We start from the raw sequence: 21,923 nt of genomic DNA, 5'->3' as shown, positions 1-21,923 counted from the left end.
ATCTACTTTCTAATATTGATGGTTAAAACCTGCTGTTATATATTGTACAGCGATTAAGTAGTTGGCCCCCTCCATGTAAGCAGTACCAGGAGTTGTGCTGTTTCAGGGCGGCAGATCTGCGGGGGTCTTGCAGCTGTAATATTGCAGACCTACCCCAAATACAGGCCATTACTGTAAAGAACTGGACAACCCCTTTAAACAAGTTGCCACGTTTGTAATACCAGAGCCTGTAAGCCCGTTGTTTGAGCTCTCCCTCTCTAGAACTGCTCCGCTTTTCTGCAGGAAACAAGGTAGTCATAGGTTATATACCTCCCACAGCTAACTAAATTACAGATCAGTATTATAAAAATGTATCTCTGACTCGTTGTCACTATAGATCAGAATTTGGCTAAAAAAATGTTTAATTTTCACTCCATCACATAGGCAAGCCTATGGCGTCTAAATGGAGTACTCTAGTGCAAAGACATGGCAAATCTCTCCATGTATCTCAGCTTCCTGGTCCCATTGTTACCAAAATATGCAATCCCATCAATATGTTCAGGTTTTGAGTAGAGCTAGGCTTTCATAGCTTTCTACAAGGATAAGTAGCAAGTTCAGTAACTTACAAATGATGGAAACCTGTCCCATCAATGTAAAAGAATACTTTCAAGACCTTCAATAAGACAGTTTTCCATAACTCAGTTCATTTTAATAGGTGATTAGAGCTTTTTTTATTGCTCCAGTTCATATAAAACAAAAAGGCAGCTTGATTTCCTATTTAACAGATTTGTTAAATCTTCCAGTCTTGATGACAAGTCATGAGTGGATGGTGCTATAGCTTACAGTCTAACCTATGGCACCATTTTTGAGTTATGTTGTATGGGGCCCACTCCTAGTTCTGGTTCCAGTTTGCATTTTGAGCAGTAAATTCACTTCTACATTGCATTCTTTGATAACCTATTTTTTTCTTCTTCTTCCCTTTTTTGTTTTTGCAGGTGTAATGTTGTGTGCATCTGACATCTCTGTGCCAAATGGTGCCGGTGCCAGCCCAGTAGGTGAGTGTGACAACAAAATAAAATACTTTTTAGGGTCAGTTCACACGTGAACTGCCCGCGCGGGTTTTGACATGGAGAGAGACACGGTGAGCCGCGTCTCTCTATTGTCAAAACCCGCTTGCAGCGACCATCGCGGTCGCGGCTTTCCCCTCCGCTGTCGGCTCAAATGAATGAGCCGACATAGGAGGGAGCTGCCGGGGGCGGAAGCCGCGCGGCTGAGCCCGTGCGGCTTCCGCCTGAAGAAAGGGCATGTCCTTTCTTTTCTCCGCTAGCTACATAGACCACCATTGTAAAGGGGCAGATTTTGAAGCGAAATCCGCTGTCAAAATCCGCCCCTTTGTTCACGTGTGAACTAGCCCTTAGTATTTCAAGGTTTTGGGTTTTTTTACATTTGTGATTGTTAGGGCCACTTGTCTGGAACGCCACATCAATGGGGATCCGAATCCATCCCAACTACTCACCTACCTTTTTTTTTTTTTTTTTTTTTTTTACATTGCCTGGTTTCAGTGTAGGGGTGATCCTGTATACAGCCCGCTGCTCAGTTTAATCTCTGTAGGACTGTGTACCAACCACTGTACTTGGTTGGCTCCATCCGTCCCATACACAATGTAGATCCTTGCGTGCTCACCTGATTCTCCATTCAACTCATCCTTACCGCAGTCGTAAACTGAGGAGGGGGAGAAAATAAGGCAGATGTCTTAAACTGTTGTTTTTGTTTGAGGCAGCGAAAAAAAAATTAAATTTTTTTTTCCTGAATTTGGGGTTGTCCTGTTTTTAGTTTAAGGTCAATAATGTTGCATCTTTCCCAAATAGTTTTAGTCCATTGTGCTAGCTGAGAAGACGTAGGACTGAGAGGGAGTTACTTATATTATAGTCTTCAAGAGCTTATGATGGTTGGAAACCTAGAAGACAGGCTACAAAATCCCATGGCCATTTGATGACCACAAAGTAAATCTATAGAAGCTATCCAATGGCGTGTGAACTTTAAGAGCTTTCTGCTTATTGCGTACAGCGGCCTGTTAGTCAGTTCTGCTTTGTAACTTATAGGAAGGACAGTCTGTGATGTCAGTATAGTCTGAATAAAAACCCAGATGTGCCCCTGTTTACTGTCTGGAAGATGCTAGCTAGATGTAGAGTGTAACCTATATGGCTATACATAATAGAGTAAGCAATACAGGAGTAAGAAAGACTCTCAAAATGGGAAAATCCTATTGCAATTTATTGCGGATCATCTGTTACTTGGTCACGTCTTTATTTTCAAGCTACTAATTTCCTGAGTATTGGTGTTTTTATTATTTCATTCAGTATTGCTATTACTGGGAGTATTCTCAACATACGCTGCCCTCTTACCATTCCTTCCTTTTGGAAGATGACCATGATAAATATTTAATGGTGTGAGCATTGCTGTATCCCCCGCAGTAATAAGAGCATTATTATTGGCAGTCTTCCTGTAGGCCTAATTCAGAGAGCGAAATATGACCCGTATTGATTCACTTTTCTTTCCTCTCCTTCTAAAAGCAAGAACTAAATAATCCGCTTTTCTAAGATGTGCGAATATGTCCATATTTTTGTGTTGTAGGTTCAAAGCTTCCCAAGTATTTTCCATCTGATAGCAGTCTTAATAAAATCCTATTGCTGTAGCAGTAGCTGAGGTCCTGGTGCATTGCATAGGGTTGTCCATTTTTATATACCCTTTTAGGAAATATTGAGGTCCCTTATACAGGTTTTCCTACACATTACAGATGATCACATTGGTCACTGCAGGTTGTCTTCTGTTTATTGTGCCAAATTGTACTCCAGAAATCGGAAGGATTCATTGCCTATATGAGCAGAGTCCATTAATACTGGATAAGAAAAAGTATTGCAATCCTGACTTTTTCATCTGGCGATGTCAGGACAAAAATGACGGGCACCTAGCAGACCCCATTGTAGTCTCTGGTTTCGTTGTTGTCCATCATTAAACTGTTGTTCTGTTGCTTTGGTCCTGCGACTAACCAGAAGAACGGAGACTTCGATCCACCTGATATTCCATAGCTCTGATGCACAGCAGGGTCAAGAAACCAGTTGGCCTATCAGTAGATTTAGAAAAGTGATAAGAAGCCAAAGTGTCCAGAGCCAACCACATATACAATCTCCTGTAATATAATGATTATAGATTGTAAGTAAATATATAAGGCTGGGGCATTACTTGATCCATTCACATGCTGCAGAAATAATCTGTACAGATATTTGTCAGCACTGCAGAAAAAAAAAAATCTGCATGCTCAATTCTCCAAATTCTGCACAAGAAAAGCTGCAGGTTTACCCCAGTGAATGATGATGGGACTATCCACATACAGGTCTGTAACAGACAGCCTAAAATTTCAGGGTTGTGCTACGAGGTTGTACCTAGCAATAGGGAATGTGATGTGATACATGAGGTGCTTTAACTGCAACCCTGACAGTAAGCAAAAAACAACCTCTCTGGATTTCTGTGCGGCTGCATTTACTGTCCTTAGTAGTGACTGGCATTGTGACTTTTGAGTTCTTACTATAGTGTGCCCCAGGATTGCGGTGTTACCCCTAAACGTATCCTTTAGTGCTAGATGGCTTCTCTGATTTCCACCCTTGACTTGCACCTTCTAGATGTATCCAGGTGGTTGCTGGACTGGGTGCCATCCTCTGTTCTTCTTTTCAGCATTATCTTCTCTCAGCGATTGCCTTCAGTTCTATTCATTATGGAAAAAACCTTTGATGGTGATACATGAATATGCCCTGTGTAAACACCGTGCAGGGAATTTAACCCCTTAGCGACCCTTGACGTAACTGTACGTCATGGGTCGCATGGGGATGTATGGAGCGAGCTCACACGCTGAGCTCGCTCCATACACGGCAGATGCCGGCTGTATAATACAGCCAGGACCTGCCAATAACAGCAGCGGTCGGTGCCCGAGCCGATCGCTGCTGTTAACCCTTTACACACTGCGGTCAAACGTGACCGCAGTGTGTAAACGGCGCCGGCGGCATGGGCGCCGCCATGTTTCGCCAATCGCCGCCCTCCTGAACGTCACATGAGGGCGGTGATCGGTTGCTATGACAGCCGGAAGCCTATTGAAGGCTTCCAGGCTTGTCTCTGCACTAGATCTATTAGACGATGCCAGAGGCCAGAGGCATCGTCTAATAGAAGTGCTGCGATTTTCCTATTCACTGCAATACTGTAGTATTGCAGTGAATAGTATGAGCGATCAGACCCCCTAGGTTTCAAGGTACCTAAGGGGTCTGATCATAAATGTAACAGAAGAAAAAAAAAAGTTTTTAAAAGTATTAAAAAAATAAAAAAAATATAAAAGTTCAAATCACCCCCCTTTCCCTAGATTAGCTATAAAAGTAATTAAAGAACATTAAACATATTAGGTATCCCCGCGCTCCAAAATGCCCGAACTATTAGAATATTAAAACATTTATCCCGTACTGCGAACGGCGTAGCGGCAAAAAAAATAAAAACAGCCAAAAAGCGTTTTTTTCAACACTTTGCCTCCTATAAAAAATTGAATAAAAAGTGATCAAACCATCAGATCTTTCCCCAAATGGTATCAATAGAAACGTCATCTTGTCCCGCATAAAAAGACACCACAACCAGCTCCATACATGGAAATATGAAAAAGTTACAGGTGTTAGAACATGATGACACAATTTTTTTTTTCTATTTTGCAAAGTTTATCATTTTTTTAAAAGTATCAAAACATTTCAAATACTATATAAATTTGGTATCACCGCGTTCGTACTGACACGTGGAACACAGGTAACGTGTCATTTGTACCAAACAGTGAACGCTGTAAAAATTAAACCCATAAGAAAATGGCGCAAATGCATTTTTTCTCCAATTGCACCTCATTCTGAATTTTTTTCCAGCTTCCCAGTACATTGCACAGCATATTGAATGATGCCGTTACAAAGTACAATTTGTCCCGCAAACAATAAGCCATCATGTGACTCTGTGAACTGAAAAATGAAAAAGTTATGGCTCTTGAAATGTGAGGAGGGAAAAACGAAAATGCGAAACCAAAAAATGGCCTGGTCCTTAAGGGGTTAATAGTTGCCAATTTTTTTTTTAAGAAAGTGGGTGGAGAGGAGATTGAGATTCTGCAATACAAACTTGCAAAACTTATACACCAAAAAGCCACAATGCTTTTGAGACTTATTTATTTTTGCATATTTCCAACACTCCCTTAATTTTGAGTAGTGACTGGGGCAGTGGGCACGGTTAGCCTATGGTGGTGGTGCTGTTCACCATACTTGCCAAATGCAAATTTAAAATAATAAAAAATAAATACAAAAATTGTTGCAGTCTCATTCCAGTGGGGGATGGCGTATAGGATGGAATAGCATCTCACGACAGAAGTGGAAGACTTAAAGATGTGCCAAACATTGCGACATCAGATCAGTGTGATGCAAATTACAGCAAATCAAACTACAGCAACCCTGATTCCAAAGTGTGCCCTGTTATTTCCATGTATTGCACAAAGACCAGCAAGTCTTCATGTTATTACCAGCAAATGAAGAAACGCAGCACAATGCTCTTATACACGTATGCACGTGTTTCTATGTATACCCCAATATACATAGCCAGACATTGGGGTTGCTAGCAGTACTTGCCCAGGCGAAGGCTCCTGTATCATTAGGATATGGGCTGTATACACACTGCTGGGTTCTCATGAGATGGTGTAGCAGCCTTCATTCAGCAGCGCTGTCCCCCAGGCCGGAGCTATCCACACAGGACTGGCAGTTCTGCTGGATAATTGCCTTCTGTTATGACAGCAAAATGGGATTGAATCAGACATCATTAACACAGAAGTGACTGGCTGCAGCTCCCAGATTCTGCTCCCCACTTGGTGCCTGATTAATTTTGGAGCCGGGCGGCAGGGAGAGCTGTTTTCTGACAGCAATGTCAAGGATAATGAAAGTATTTGCCCCTTGTTTAAAGCAAAGAGTGAGAAGGGAAATCAAAAAGTGCCATCAGATTTTCACCAGACAAATAATGAATGTTGGGACAGAAGGAAGGTGGGGGATGGGGAGGCACGAATGTCAGTTTACAGTACTGTATATTCATCCACACAGTAGTAAGCCAAAAAAATCCAAAATACTGAAAACCATATATACTGTATAGCAGTGCCAGCGCCACTCTTTACATTTAAAGGGGATGTTGCAAGAATTTTTTTTTACTTAAAATAAAGAAACAACAAAAAATACCCTGACTCTCCAGATCCCAAGTCAGTAGTCCAGCGGTGATTCTCCATTGTTTACATAGAATTGTCCAGTCACTGAAGGAAAAAAATGCGTTGATTTTTTTTTTTTTTTCCCCCTCCCCAAACCAAGTGTAGAAGTGAGACTGTTTTATACATAGTAGATCAATATATTAAAGGTGCCCGAATTTTGTGATTCAGCCCCTTTGCGTCAGGCTCTCGTGACATCTTGTATATGGATGGGCTAGGAGCGTATAGTCCTAGCCTATGGGATGGAATAATAAGTCCTTACGTTACTCTTCTTATTCTGTAAAAATCAGAACCTACTATACTATCGCTAACATCATACAAGGTAATATAGGAACTGTAATCTAAGCATATAGCTGAGCAAACAAGCCTGCAATGGCAGACCAGCAATGAGGACAGTTACTGGCAGGAAAATGAATATGGCTACTTACTGGTTTTATTTTATTATATATAATATATATGGTTAATGTTCTACAAATAACAACATCCCACTTGTGTGACATCTCCACAATGCGGTCTTATATTATTGTGGGTGCACAATGTCCTGCATACAGCAAACCTATCCAAAGCCACAACTGTGTGCCTTTTGGTGACTTATACCGCTGTATACCTATGTAGTGGCGTACATACAGAGATCCTTCCAATGTATGTTTGTGGTGAAATTCTCAAACATAATGTGAACAGAGGAGATCTAAGAAGCTGGTACTAGGAAGAAAATCTAAAGCATAAAGTCCCTAAAATGTAAAGTATAGTTTGAGAAGTGTAGCGTGATGAATAGGATCCCTCTGTTCTTGAGCATAATGACTATTTGCTAGCTTTGTGCTTCACAGCCCATTAACATGAGATGCAGAGGATATATCAGCCAAATCCTTTTCATCTGTTCATGCTGTTAAATATTCCTATGCTTTGTCTCTTTAAGGTAATGGGTTTGTCAACCCAAGAGCTTCTCCGAGTCTTCTAGGACCATCTGGTGGCAATGGATTGGGAAAAGTCATGCCCACAAAGTCTCCACCACCTCCAGGGGGCAATTTGGGAATAAACAGTAGAAAGCCTGACTTGCGTGTAGTCATACCTCCTTCCAGCAAAGGAATGATGCCCCCACTGGTGAGTTTCCTGCCCTTCACTCTGTATGCTTGAGCTAATAACACTGGGACTGAGCTGATGTTAAGTTTCTCCTCTAGGGTAATGTATTCTTGTGGTGCGACCAAAAAAAAAAAAAAAGCATAAATTAGAGAATATTTTTGATGTCCTCATGAATGTGCAGGAATGGTGGGCTGAGGGAGTGTCCCACACGGCTCAGTGATGACGCTGGGCTGTGAGGAACGCCCTTCTGACAGTAGGGAGATGTCGGTGCTGAAATTAACTGCACAGATTAGTACCACCAGGGCACATACTGGGAAAGTAGGTATATAAAACTGCATATTCATGGAGACCTCAAATTCCCTCTTTAAAGGGGTATCTCAGAACTTTTAATTTTGATAACTTATTAGAAAAGGTCATCAGTCTTGTACATGAACACTTCATCTGATATTGATGAACAATCCCAGAAATAGGTCATCACTTTTAAAATCCAGGCATTCCCCTTTACTATATATATATATATATATATATATATATATATATATATATATATATATATATATATATATATATATATATATATACATACTCTTATAATTTAGATTATATAACCCTTCAGGAGTAGTAGTGGGGCAAAAAAATCTATCTTCCATCTCAACAGGGTTATCTGGGACTACAAAATATTACGGTCTTTGCTTTGGATAGGTCAAAATAGTGGGTGTCTGACTCTTGGCGCCCTCATGGCACCCCTATTAAATGGCTGGTTGCATTCACTTTAATGGGACTAAGCTGGGGTGAGCTTGGCATAGCCATTGCTAAGTTGTGAGCTAGTAATATGAGCCCACTGGCCTGACAGTGGTTTACTGATCTCAAAGCTAGACCATCAATTTTTTTTTTTTATAGAGCCATTGAATTTATTTAAAAAAAAATATAAGAATTTGGAGCACAAGCATATTCAGAAATAAACCTATAAAGTAGTTGTTAGTTGCTTCATATTAAGGGAGATTTTTTTCCAGTAAAAGTCCTTGGTTCGGCAATCTAGCAGTATAAATAGTTTTTTTGCGTGTTTTACCTATAATGATGCTAATTGTAGATTATAATGAAAACCTCTCTTAGCAAATTCTGGTCGTGTTTACAGTGCAGTTTAGTGATATTTGTCTATTGTGTTGGGCGAATAGTATTTGAATCCTAGATTCGAATACCACGGCTCCCATAGGAATGCATGGGAGCGGCCGATCGTGAAGGGGTTAAGCACGAAGCTGGACTTTCTATCTAGGGGAATGCTACAAACGCCAGATCAGTCTTCTAGTACAGTGCCCATATATTTTCTAGGTGGATATAATAGAAGTATAGGTAGAATGTGATCTTCTGTCAGCTCCCGTTCACACACACACACAATGTCCTCTATAATTATACTTTTCCTCATTTACATACAGACAGAAGAAGATGAATTAGACTTGGTAAGTTCAGTGTGTGCTTGGTGGAGATGTATACACCATATCACTCATGTTCCCTTTAAGAGTCCCAACAATAACTGAGCTATAAGGACAAGTTATTTCCTGTAGAAGAATGGAAGGGTTTTTATTCAGTCTGTTCAAAGGGAACATGAATGTGAGCTTCACATTGTGCTTTGTGCCTGCAGAAAGCAGCGATCACATGACTGTACATGACACAATGCACTGTCACCCCCACCATCAGCACCGCCACCATATCACTATTCTTCAGGTTACTGTCTGCTTCCTTCAGCCTGCTAGGAGCGCTGCACTGTTTTGTCTTCCTCTTTCATTGAGGTTACATCATCCTTGGTGAGGTCATTTCTTGACAGGGCTGTGAATGATCTCATCTTCCTCAGGAGAACTAAAGCACAAGTCTGCGTGTATACAGACAGCAGCGAGCCCTACCGAAAAGCGTACTCCACACCTATTTACATAGTGATTTACTGCCTGCGACCCACCCCTGGGTGCCAGTGCCAAGGTTCTGGGCTTTAATTAATATTTTATTGAAAGGAGTACGTGCCAGCGATGACCCACTTTCTGCACATTACTTGGAAAGCTTTGACATTTGCCCATTATCTGATTTAATGAATTACGTTGGCTCAGTCAGTAATATACAAAATATGTAGATCTACATTGGTCCAAGCTCAATGGTATAGCGCTGTTGTGGCCTGACAGGGCTGCTCGTGACATGATCACCCTCCCTTCACAGCCTGATATAGTGCATGTACACCTGTGCCGGTTACCGTATATGTGAGGTATGATGCCTGCATGATACACATATAAATAAATATATATATATATATATATATATATATATATATATATATATATTTATTAATTATAATATGTGTATATATATATTTTTTTATTTTTTTTCTCTTGACATTTTGGAAATTGGAGCAAATCAAGTGTGTGTTTGTACGTTGTGCTTGGATCTCTGCCTGGTTCATCCTTCACTTCATCGTTGTATCATGTTTTAGTATTCATTTCTGCCTTGGTGGGGAAATATCTTCACTAAGCATTACAGCACTGCCCTCTGTTGGTGATAGCATGCAATAACTACATCATACCAGTAACCATGCATTTGTGTATTTGTTTTATTATGCCAGATATTGTACAGATGTAGTTTATTTTATTACATCATTGATATATATATATATATATATATATATATATATATATATATATATATATATATATATATTTTTTTTTTTTTTTTTTTATAGGTTCTACTGGGTTGTTTTTTTTTTTACTTTTATTTTATTTTTTTTACATTTTAATTTTACTTGTGTCTTACAATGATTTATGGTTTTATTCACAGAATACCCAAAGGATAAGCAGCTCCCAGTCTACACAGCCTCTCGCTACTCCAGTTGTCTCTGTGACTACTCCTAGCTTGGCCACGCAAGGCCTGGTGTACTCTGCCATGCCAACTACCTATAATACTGGTATGTCTGCTTTCTCCAAATTCTTTGTATTATCCTTTTCTCAGAGTTGTAAATGCCCTACCAACTATGTCTGAGGGGTAGCCAATCTGCTTGGGTTCTTAAGCCATAGCTAAGAATTGCTACAAGAGGAATGAGAAATATATAAATGAAGCTCTTATTCTTCTCCCTTCTGTTCAATCCAATCCGGGCTTTGGCTCAAAAAACCTCAGCAAAATCTGCAACAAAAAAGCTGTTTTTCTACATCGTGGGACCTTATTATATTTGTTGTACTTGGTGTTGCAGTTCAGCCTCATTCATTGGAATGGGTCTGAGCTTCATCTTGGCCATGTGAACAGACATGATGCCACTGGCCTGAGAAGGGGAAGTGGAGATCAATATTGTATCATCACATACCCCCTTAAGTGCTACAAGGAGAACTGTTCTCACTAATAGCAGTAATGCGAATTAAAGGGGTTTTCCCTACTCCGCCAACAGGAACTACTGCTCCATTCACATAGGAGACTCGGGGACTCCTTTCTTGTGATTGCTGGGCCAGATACTTATGATCCATCCCATAATTGTTACAGGGAAAACCCCTTTAATGACTGTGTGTTATGTCCTTGTATTCGTGTTGCTCCTTCCTTGTTGTTTCTGCCTTTTCCCGGCAATACCTGCCTGTGTGTTTATTTTTTTATTGTACTTTTTTCATTCTGAAGGTTGTAAGTGAAATAACTAGTATAAATCTGGAACAATGTCTTACATTTACTGACTTGTGTGTAAGGTAAGAAGCTAACAATGGTTTTCTTTGTTGTACAGATTACTCTCTCACCAGTGCGGACCTGTCTGTTCTACAAGGGTTTAACTCCCCCGGAATGCTGCCTATAGGACAAGTGTCTGCCTGGCAGCAGCACCACTTAGGACAAGCTGCCCTCAGCTCTCTTGTGTGAGTGACACCTCCCAAACCTAAGCCAATGCTGGAAAGATTGTTTATGACCTTGTTAAAAAAGTTCTTCAAAATTTATATCAGCCAAAGGATTAGTCTTCCAGTAGCCGACTGACCATGTAGCAAAATGGGGCTACGTTATTTCCATAGGAAGGGGGAAAGGCTAGGTTCACATCACCTTAGTCCTGTTGAGACATCCAGTTTTTCATTTTTTGGAGGGTGTTTTTTAATTTTATTTTATATTTGTAGCAGGTTGCAGTTGTCAGTGTCACAAAAACCTAATATCCAGTCCAAAACTTAACACAGGGATGCCAATGGGGCAATTTGCCAACAACAAAAAAAAAAATTAGATAGATAGATAGATAGATAGATAGATAGATAAGGCACATTTAGTGATTTTGATGCAGTTGCACAAGATTCCTGTAAAAGACCGGGGCCATGTTTTTGAGCTTTATACTAAGGCCCCACATAGGTCCATGTTGCGATCTTCTGTGGACTTTCTGCTACTATTATACCTATAGGGAAACCGCCAGTGTTTCTGTAGGTATAATTGACACGCTGCAATGTGCAAAAAACATTTTTCAAATTACAGCATTTCCGCTGCAGATTATTTTCTGCAATGTGTGGCTGGGATTACCCAGAGTCCCATCCACTTTGCAGGGACTGTATAACACAGCGTTTTTATGCTGTGACTTTTCCCCCGTGGCAAAATCACACAAACATGCTGCCCCAGCCTTAATGCAGGTTAATAAGCTGCAGTGGTTCTCATTAATTTTGTCCGTGTGACAGCACATATTCTAGTCAGGGGCATAAGTGGGGGGTGTAGTTTGCACCCAGGTCCAGGAGTCTTCATGGTCCTATAATGTGTCTATTCTTAATTTTGGTGTAGTACTATGTGTACGGTAACAAATAAATTAGAGTTGGGGGCCTGTTACAGACTTTGCATTATGCCTCTGGCTCTAGTACATTACTTTCCTATGCCACCTCCCCTGGTGGGCTGATCGGTGGCAGTGTAAATGACTGTTCCCTCTTCTCTCCATAGGGCCGGTGGGCAATTATCTCAGGGTTCAAACTTATCCATAAGTACCAACCAAAATGTCAACATCAAGTCAGAGCCAATCTCCCCTCCCCGCGACAGAGTCTCTTCATCTGGATTCACTCAGCAACAGCAGCAGCAGCATCATCAACACCAGGCCCGTCCAGAAATGGGGCGATCACCCGTGGACAGCCTAAGCAGCTCCAGCAGCTCATACGACGGCAGTGACCGAGAAGACGTCAGGAACGATTTCCACTCCCCAGTCGGTATGGGGAGGAGTTCCAATAATGAGGACAGGGACAGTCCCTCCATGAAGCGCATGAGAATGGATGCCTGGGTGACATAGAGACCGCTTCCCCTCTTCTGTGGCAGAGTCCCCAGCATATCACAAAACTTTTCCAGAGGATGCAGAACCCTTATATATAAGCAAATCTATATATATACATATAGAGAGAAAGAAGTATGTCACACACGCACAAGGGCCATCTTTTGTGTGTTTCTGTGAGCTCGCTTGTGTTTCTCACAAATCAATCAGGTACCTGCTGCAATGACTGTACACAGACCTACAACTTTATCTGGCAATGTGGCACATGGAGTTTGGGGAAAAAAATCCTTTTCTGGAGGAAAAAAATAAAACCTTGTGTGTCTAGTACTGTACACATTCAGACTGCAATAGTAAAGGGGTGTTAGACAGGGTTGGGGGTAGTGCGACGCTTCTCCCTGTAGTGCAGTGCCGTGTTGTAAGACCCTTTACCACCTCTGCCGACTCTCTTATTAAACGGGGTCCGGAGGGAAAAAAAACAAAAAAAACCCTAAATGCAGTTTTATGTTTTTGGCCCAGATGAGTTAAAGACGTGGTTTTGTAGCAGGAATGAAAAGCAGGAAACTAAAGAAAGCAATACTGTATATGACAATGTTTTACCCCCTCACAACCATGCCTAGACCCCCCCTCACTAAAGGAGTACATGAAGGGCTTAAGCCACACAATCTATTTTTGCACGCGCAACACAGAAAAAAAAAAAGTAAATCAAATATACCAGGGAAGAAAATGGGGGTTCAACTTCTAAAAGTGTGTGACTTACAGAATAAGTGAATATGGGGGATGAATTGGGTATGGGGCAAGCATGAGATTTTTTTTTTTTTTTTTTTTTTAAAGATCTATACGCCTGCGGGAGGCGCAAAAAAAAAAAGTAATATATTAAGTTATAATTGGGATATGTTTCAGAGCATTTCTTTTTACATTCATACCTTGAAGAACAGATAGATAAGTGATTTTAGCTTGTGTATATTTTATATTATTAAGGAAAAAAAAAAAACCAATACCCTTATGAATTGATGACTATATATAAAGCTCTATACTTTTGGACATGTTCTGCAATGAATTATTTATATAAACCAAAGCTGTATGTTTGAGCTTCTTTTGTAGACTATAGCTCTAAATGGTTATTTCATGATTTTTATAGTTTTTTTGTGTTTTTTGTTCTTGCTTTTACTGGTAAAAAAAACAAAAAAATCTAAAAGTAAAAAAATAAGATAAATAATAATGCAACAACTACAGAGAGAGAAACAAGCCATGCTATACATATATAAATGTATGTGTAAATGAAACTTTTGAGCCAAACTTGTTCTTTGTATATAGCATCCTAAATATTTCACCACAGGGTGTAAGTACCAATGTATTGTATGTTCACCAAATGAAATATATAACAATCGGACTGCTGCCAACTTGAACAGATAAAGGCAATATCCTAGTAGAAGAGTATTCCGTGTGTAATGTACAATTTGTCAGATATGCTGTATTCCCCTATGGGTATTAATTGCTAGTACTGTTACTGCACAACTCCTGCCTTTGCGGAGAGTTGGATACGACTTTGTTTTTGTGCTATTCACAGTGATGTGGTTTATTCTATATATTTTTTTAATCTGAAGTAGTTCACCGATGCTCCGCAAGCAGCAATGTGGCAAATAGACGTAGTGGTCATGTCCTAGAAACCAGTATCAACATTAAACATACCCTACTCTGGGACAACACGGTGGCTCAGTGGTTAGCACTGCAACCCTGCAGCGCTGGAGTCCTGGGTTCGAATCCTGCAAGGAGTTTGTATGTTCTCTTCGTGTTTGTGTGGATTTCCTCCTATTCTACAAAGACATACTGATAGGGAAATAAATGTACATTGTGATCCCTATATGGGGCTCACAATCTACATTAAAAAAAAAACCAAACATACCCTACTCTGTAGTGTAACTAGGGAATTCAGTGGGCTGCGGCCAAGGTGTTATCTGGAGGGGGAGTGCAATAATAACATGGGCTCTGTACCATTGGGCATTTCAAGTAAGGAATTAAAGGAGGAGTTCAGGATTGGAAAAACAATGGCTGATTCTTTCAGAAATGGCGCCATTGGTTGTGTATGGTATTGTAGCTCAGCTCCATTAAAATGGATGCGGTTGAGTGGCAAACTGGACGGGTGGAAGAAAGTAGCCACGTTTTTGTCCCTTAATAAATTATTAATATATATATATATATATATATATATATATATATATATATAAATTTATTTTTTTTTTATTTTTGTTGTCACATCTTGTCAATTTTATGCCAAGTTTGTAATTATATTTATAGGTCACTAAACAATTTTACAGAGCAGAAGTTCGGATTTGGGAATGGGTTTAACATGGCAGTATGTGGTTACACAAGCCATGTGATCACAAGAGTTACAAAAAATTTTTCCCAAAAAATAAAATTGATTTTAACCCCCAAAATTGCCGTATTGGGGGAAGACATTCAGTATTCACATCACCAGTTTGGTAGTTATTTTGGTATAATGCCATGAAGGTGTTCTGTGTTCTCTGGGTGTCTACAGATCTACATTGACAGATGCTCCATGTCCTGATACTTCTCATCTCTGTATTACACTGATATAAATAGAGCCGTGTATATCTATAAAAAGTCTTATGCCCACTGTAATTTTCTTAGATGGAAACTATCTAGAGAAGCAGCAGAATGGCAGTGGCCGCCACCATTACTTCACTTACCAGGTCCTGACTAGTGTCTGTCTTGATGCCATCTTGATACACTGGAAATGGTTTCTCAGCCACAGCTTGGGTGCCTGGGCATTTCCTGTGTGTCCGGGGAAGTTGCAGAGTGGCAGTGGTATAGCGATTGCTGTCATTTTTACCATTCTGCCTACTTTTCTGAATATTTTTTTCCTCTATGACAAACCTTTACAATAATTAATTGTTCACACATTATAGTTTTAGTCGTGGCAGTGTAGGCCAAAGCACGGATTCCTACTCCTCTCTATTTTTATATAGCTCAACTCCAACCCTTCATACACGGGTGACAGCCATGGTCTGGAAGAGGCCATAAAACTCTAGTTCATTAAAAAGCCAAAATTCCTATACAAATAACTATGCTACAAACTATGCATTGAATTGGTTTATACAATATCAATAATTGTTTAATATAATTAAAAATATTCATTTTATTTAGAAGCCGGAGTTGGTAACTTTTTTGACTGACTTTTTTTAGCCAGACTCTGACTCCATAGCCATGGTTTTTTTCCCGGGACAGAGAGAAAGTGTATCCAAAAACTGTGAATTGTGAACAAGCTGTACAAGTGATCTAGATATATAGTAAATTGTGTGTGGGTGATGCCTAAAAATAAATGAACCATAGTACTGGCGTGGTATGTAGTGAGGGTAGACACACATCTGCCTCCGTCCAGTATTGTGTTTTGTTTTTTTTTTTTGTTTTTTTAAATTATGAAATATATTAAACTATGCAGGTAAGCAGCAATTTTACTTGCAAAACGACACAACGTGGTTTTTTTTTTCCAACTCTTAACAGTTAAAAAAAATAAAAAATCCATGGACCTCCTTAGTCAAGATTTTTTTTTATTTTTATATTGCACATTAAAAAAAGTACCCATTTCATAACATACAGTATAATGGTCTACACCCCCTACAAGCAGTTGCACCATATAGAAGTATACCCATAGGGATTCCTTGCTGTACGTGGTTTGTGCAAACAGCATTGCAGTGTGCATGAGCCCTTATCTTAGAACTGTGTTCCATATTGTAAAATGAAGCCAGAAATCCCCCAAATTCCAGCACTTTAAGGGGGTTGTCCAGTTTCAGCAAATACATTTTAATGTGTATATATAATGAAAGGTTCTACAATTTTCCAATATACCTTCTGTATCAATGCTTTGTGGTTTTCTAGCAGTGTATCAGAGCTGTGCAACTATGTATCCATCACATGACCGTCGACTGAATGACGGCAAGGAATTGATACAGAAACTTATATAACTTTTCCTTATACAAACAAGAACATTTATGTGCGGAGTCTGGACAACCCCTTTAAGTAAACCACTCTCAATCCCCTTAGTATCAGAACCTTCTTACCATGCCTTATATGTGATAGTTGTGTCCTCCGTGTATGACCCCGAAGGCTACAACATACTTATGATTGGATAAAGGGACTTCTCTCTTTTTACATCCTTCTCCCCTAGCTGGGATAGGTGACTACAAAGGTTTAGGGTCTTAACTTCCCCAATGTGACTACCCAGAGCACATTTTTATGGATTCATTTGGTGGGACTGAGGATTTGCCATGTTGCTGCATCTGAAGTGTCTGAGAACAACAATGGTGGAGATGAGGCATTTAATTTGTATGGGGGCTGTTTTACGTGCTGGATTCCTCACTCTACTTGTGAGTGTCACTATACACAGTGAGACTTTTTCCCCTTTACTGTCTATTATCTTGTGTGCCTTAAGAAAATGGCTGAGCTGACTGTATTCTTGTCCTATGCAGATGATTCCTGTTTCCATGCTGCACAGAGCAGTGACCTACTCACCATTGAGCTGCTTTTATGGGCCACAGATCAAACCATATTCGAGTGAACGCTTCACGTTACATAATGTCAGTGCCCTCTGTTTCATCCACTATATTCGGTATAATAGGATGGGCGTCACAATGTCTGATATAGTTACATTATTTTACATTAACCAGTAGGACTGAGCAATGTGCAGGGTATTTTGTGGAGCTCAGCTTATATCCAAAAGACAAGGGACACTTGGTGTAAGCTGGGCTGTAAGGCTCTATTCACATTGGGTTCAGGCATTGCAAATGGTGTGCACCCTTAAAAATGTAAAAGAATATATACCGCGGCTGTATACATCTGCCATATACTACAAAGGATTGTGCATAGCTAATAACATAAATGGTTGTCAAACATGGTCAAAAATGACTCTTCTATATATTTGGCCTAGACCGCAATATACTTTTTAATTCCCCCATTTATGCATGTATATCTTGTGTAGCCAGTGGTGTGAATGGAGCCTTAAAGGGGTTTTCCATCTCATTTGTATGGATAACCTTTTCTCAGGATAGGTCATCAGTATCAGCGGCCACATAGTGCGGATACCCCTGCTGACCTCACACTCTCTGATCCATAGTGGCCATGCCATGTAATTACAGTCTTGTCCCACTCACCTCTCTGGGTTGTGGCTGTAATTCCATTGCACGACTGTGATGAAACACACCGTGCAATGCAAACAGTGATAAGGACACTGGTGGTCATACAAGCAACTCGCCCCTTTAAACAGCTGATCAGCAGGGGTCCTGGGTATTAGACACCTACTGGTCACTTATAGATGATCTATCCTGAGGATGGCGCATCAGTAAAAATGGTTTGGACAATCTCTTTAATTTATGTCTTGGATTTCCGTCTGCTTTGTAAACGTCTTATTCCACAGAGAGGCCACGTGTATGTCCTTAGATACTACTGTGTGTTTAATCAGATCTCCATATCAGTCCGCCACCCATTGTTCTCCAGCTTTTGTGGAACTACAACGCTCATCATAAATTGGTAAATTCCATGAGGGTTGGGCAAATCTAAAATTTCTACCAATAAGCAATCTCTAGTAAGAATATCCTAGAGTCTTGTGTGTACAGCACCTGTGCAGGCTTATGTGTGCCCATGGAACGTGAATACTGTGTGTAGTCTGATCATGTGTCACTCTACTCCCTGTGCCCCTTGTTCTACGGTCTGTGTATTAGCGAGCAAGAGGCCTGATGGATGGGAATACAATGCTCATACACATTGGTTTTGGGGGGTCCATCTGATCTCCTCGTGTGTATTAGAGCCTATCATGAGCAGGTCTTTAGGAGAGGGAAGGATTGGCCAGTTTGATTTTATCACACCAGAGCTTAGACTACCTACCCAAAGAATCTGACAGCATCTTTGTCCCCTTCCTAAATCAAGCCAATCGCGCATATGTAGGGACGTCCAGAATGCTGGCTGTCAGCAGAACGAGTATAGAGGTCTACTGTGTGTGCCAGGCTAAGGCTATGTTCACACTAGCACTTGGTTTCCATCCTTCGGGTTCACATGGGGACCCAAAGGACGGAAACCCTGTCTACCTAAAAAAAAAAAAAAAAAAAATACCCACAGACCCCATAGACTATAAGATGGTCTGCCAAGTTTCCACCTGGACTCAGTATAAAATCGACTTAAGCGGACTCTCTAGTGGTTTTGCCTGAGTGCTAGTGTGAACCTAGTGTAAGGCTTTGTGCACACATCTTATTACATGGCTTTCACCCTTGACTTGGGGATTTTTTAGCATCTAAATAATATATAATAAACTGTTTTATTTTAAAACAAGCTAAAGGGAGAAGGAAGGTACAAAAAAAATAAATAATTTTTTTAAACTTTTACTATATGTCCACATGGGAAGAATATGCAAATCTGTCTCCCAAGATGTAAACAGGGAGACAGTGCCTCTGTTATGCTGCCCTCTATGGGAAGCACCCTGAACATCATGCCCGACTTTCCCAGAAGTTTTTACTGCATAATGTGGGGTTATAACCAAATCAATTTCTCCGCTACGGACGGCACCGTTTCTGTAATAGAACTGCAAATTTTCTATTTAGAAACGTGGCTGAGATTGTACCAAATTGATGTATAGTAGAGTCTAAATTCACAGCAGGTTCTTTCTGCGAGCTCCCCTGCAGATTATACCCTTTGCATTGAATAGGATGTACTCTGCATATAAATCCTGTACATTTTGCCATGGAATTTACAGTGAAGTCTGTGACACAATTTTTGGTATGTGCAGATCTACTCTAAAACATAGCTTTGTTAGTCTAAGGTACCACGTAGCAGAAACACCACAGAAAAAATACGACCTTTTACAGTCCCCCAGACATTGCAGGAAAATATACGCAGCCGACATGCTAAGACTTTCAAAACTGCTGCAGTTTTGGAAATTGCAGCATGTGAATTATACCTATAGAAATGCCAGTGGTTTCCCTATAGGTATAATGGAAGCAGAGATTTCACAGAGGAAACTTTCTTTTGCTGCCTCGGTTTTTCCCACAGAACTTTTTTTTTTTTGCTGTGGCCTGCTATGTGGGGACTTAGCCTTAGGCCCTTTGCAGATGACCGTGCTGTGGGTCAGTGTCCCGTGTGTTTCACAGAGAGCTCATTGACTTGTTCTTTTTTATGGTCCCATGTGTGGGCCGACAGTCCGGGCCGCATCACATAGGACAGATCCTATTCCTTTCCTATTTTGTGGCCTGTGCTTCGGTGGCTCCTATTCATTTAATGAAAGAAGCCGCGGAAGCAGTGTCCTTGCACAGGCGGCACACGGGGACATCCTTGTGTGCAGCCCGTGCTTTTAATTCATGGCTGGCCATTTGCACCCGCTACCTCCAATTATGGTTCTACTAAACCAAACTAAGGTCCTAGAGCCCTGTTATGATGGAACACTCACACTTATACAGAACCAATGTTGCAAGTGTCACATCCATAATACAGGCCCTAATAAGCAGCCATAATATGCCCGGTTGACCTGACCTAAGTGGTCTAGTATCAGTCTGTATCTAGTTACTAAATACCGCCATCATTGTTCTACTACCGCTCCTATTACTGTTGCTGGTTTTACAATCGCTGGATGACTTTGGTTTGTAAGCGCTTACAATATTGGACTCCTTTTATAGACTTAGGTTTGCAATGTAATGTGGCAGAAGAGAGAACCTGACATTTCCGTCATTTTCATTGCCTTATGAATTCCTCTTGACATGTCCCATATCTGCACACAAGAAATACATAGTAAACATGGAATTTTTAATGTTTTTACCAATGTACCGCGGCTGGGAACCCATTCAATGACATCCAGACTCCTTATGTAAACCTTCATGTACAGGGACGGCGATCTGTCTGCATTAATAAATAGATATTGTCACTAATTTCTTGTCCGTGGTTTGCAGACTATAAATGGCGACAGAAGCTGGACTTTGTCGCAGTCACTTTAGGGTAAAGGGAATTAAAATATTGAACTTGTGAGAATTGACTTCATGGGTGTGTTACTTTATCTTTATTATACATAATGGATATACTTGTGACTTTTGTTGAATGGTTATAAAAAAAACAAACAAAAAAAAGAATAGAGATTGTAAAATATTTGTATCCTGCATTCACTAAAGTAAATATAATGGCTTTTATTGTGCACTCCATCCTAGACTGTGTCGTCTTTCCAACAGTGGGGGCTTCCTGGAAACCACAAAGAAAACCCTTGTGTATTCAGATGAACAAATGATAGTGCAGAAATCACTAGGAGTGGTCTGGTGATCTGGTATTGTGGAACTACAAGTTACCTGTAGCCGCAGCTTTGTCTTATGACATCACATGAAAGGGTAATTTGATACCAAAAACTGATCTCATGATCCATGAATCTGACGATAGGTTTCACACCTGCATTTGGGTTTCTGTTTGGGGGATCTACATCGTGTGTGTGTCTCCCCCCCCCGAACGGAAACCTATTCCGCTTAGAAAAGCGGTTACATTCGGAAACCCGTGGACCCCATAGACTGTAATGGGGTCCACCAGGTTTCCAGCTGAAGAGAGCAGACAATGCAGAGAGAAAAGCGCTGCTTGCAGAACTTTTCTCTCTGCATTTTAGGCACTAAAGCACTGCGTGAAGAACCGCTGCGTGATCACATTGTGAACTTTCTCTTAAAAGCGCTGCGGAAAGAACCACAGAGTTTTCCTCTGCGGACTTTCTCTTAACATTATATCTATGGGAAAGCCGCTGTCATTTCCGTAAATATAATTGACACGCTGCGATCTTCTCCGCAAAGTAGGGATGGGATTCGCATGAACCCCATCCACTTTGTCTGCACTGTACAACTCCGCAATTTTTCCTGCAGCGTCCCCGCAGTGGGCAAATTGTGGCGTTTACGTCCCGTGGGGCCCCGACCTTAAAGCGGAATGGGGAACTGAATCCCTGAGTGGAGACCAGGTGCAGGTGTGAACTCAGCCTTACACATACCTGCAATTTTGTTTTGTTTTTTTTCTCTCCTCCTCTGGGTTCTCTGCCTTATCCAAGTGCAGACTTTTTACCTATAGATTAAAGAGATTGGGCTCACACCAATATTGAGAGACCAAAGTTGTACAATTTTCCAATATAATTTCTGGATCAATTCCTCACTGTATTCTAGGTTTAATGAAGATTTATTAAAGTTCTTCAAGTGTATAACATTGAAAAGTAACAACGGGTGGAATAAAGCGCAAAACAGGAAGCTGTGTGGCACCATATTGCAAGGCTAACCAGGGCTGCAGGCCAACAAAACACGACAGTCAGAAAGATGCAGTTCA

General features: G+C 40.6%; 1 protein-coding gene across 8 annotated transcripts in view; it reads left to right on the top strand.

Moving 5' to 3' along the window:
- The window catches only part of MEF2A (myocyte enhancer factor 2A), a 111,684-nt gene extending 90,907 nt beyond the window's left edge, over positions 1–20,777 (top strand). For 5 of the 8 annotated variants that reach the window (XM_075273203.1, XM_075273206.1, XM_075273207.1 and 2 more), the window contains 6 exons: positions 975–1,034; positions 7,203–7,387; positions 8,800–8,823; positions 10,181–10,307; positions 11,103–11,229; positions 12,272–20,777. In XM_075273203.1, the coding sequence (XP_075129304.1) occupies positions 975–1,034; positions 7,203–7,387; positions 8,800–8,823; positions 10,181–10,307; positions 11,103–11,229; positions 12,272–12,611 (863 nt within the window). In that variant the 3' untranslated portion in view covers positions 12,612–20,777. The remainder of the gene's footprint in view (positions 1–974; positions 1,035–7,202; positions 7,388–8,799; positions 8,824–10,180; positions 10,308–11,102; positions 11,230–12,271) is intronic. The other 3 variants (XM_075273208.1, XM_075273210.1, XM_075273205.1) reach the window with 1 other exon arrangement.
- Positions 20,778–21,923: the final 1,146 nt, after the last annotated feature.

Source organism: Leptodactylus fuscus, chromosome 5 (genome assembly GCF_031893055.1).
Source record: "Leptodactylus fuscus isolate aLepFus1 chromosome 5, aLepFus1.hap2, whole genome shotgun sequence".
In the NCBI taxonomy this organism is placed as follows: domain Eukaryota; kingdom Metazoa; phylum Chordata; class Amphibia; order Anura; family Leptodactylidae; genus Leptodactylus; species Leptodactylus fuscus.
Note: the sequence above shows the minus strand (reverse complement) of the source record. Positions and strands in the feature narration are given on the sequence as shown.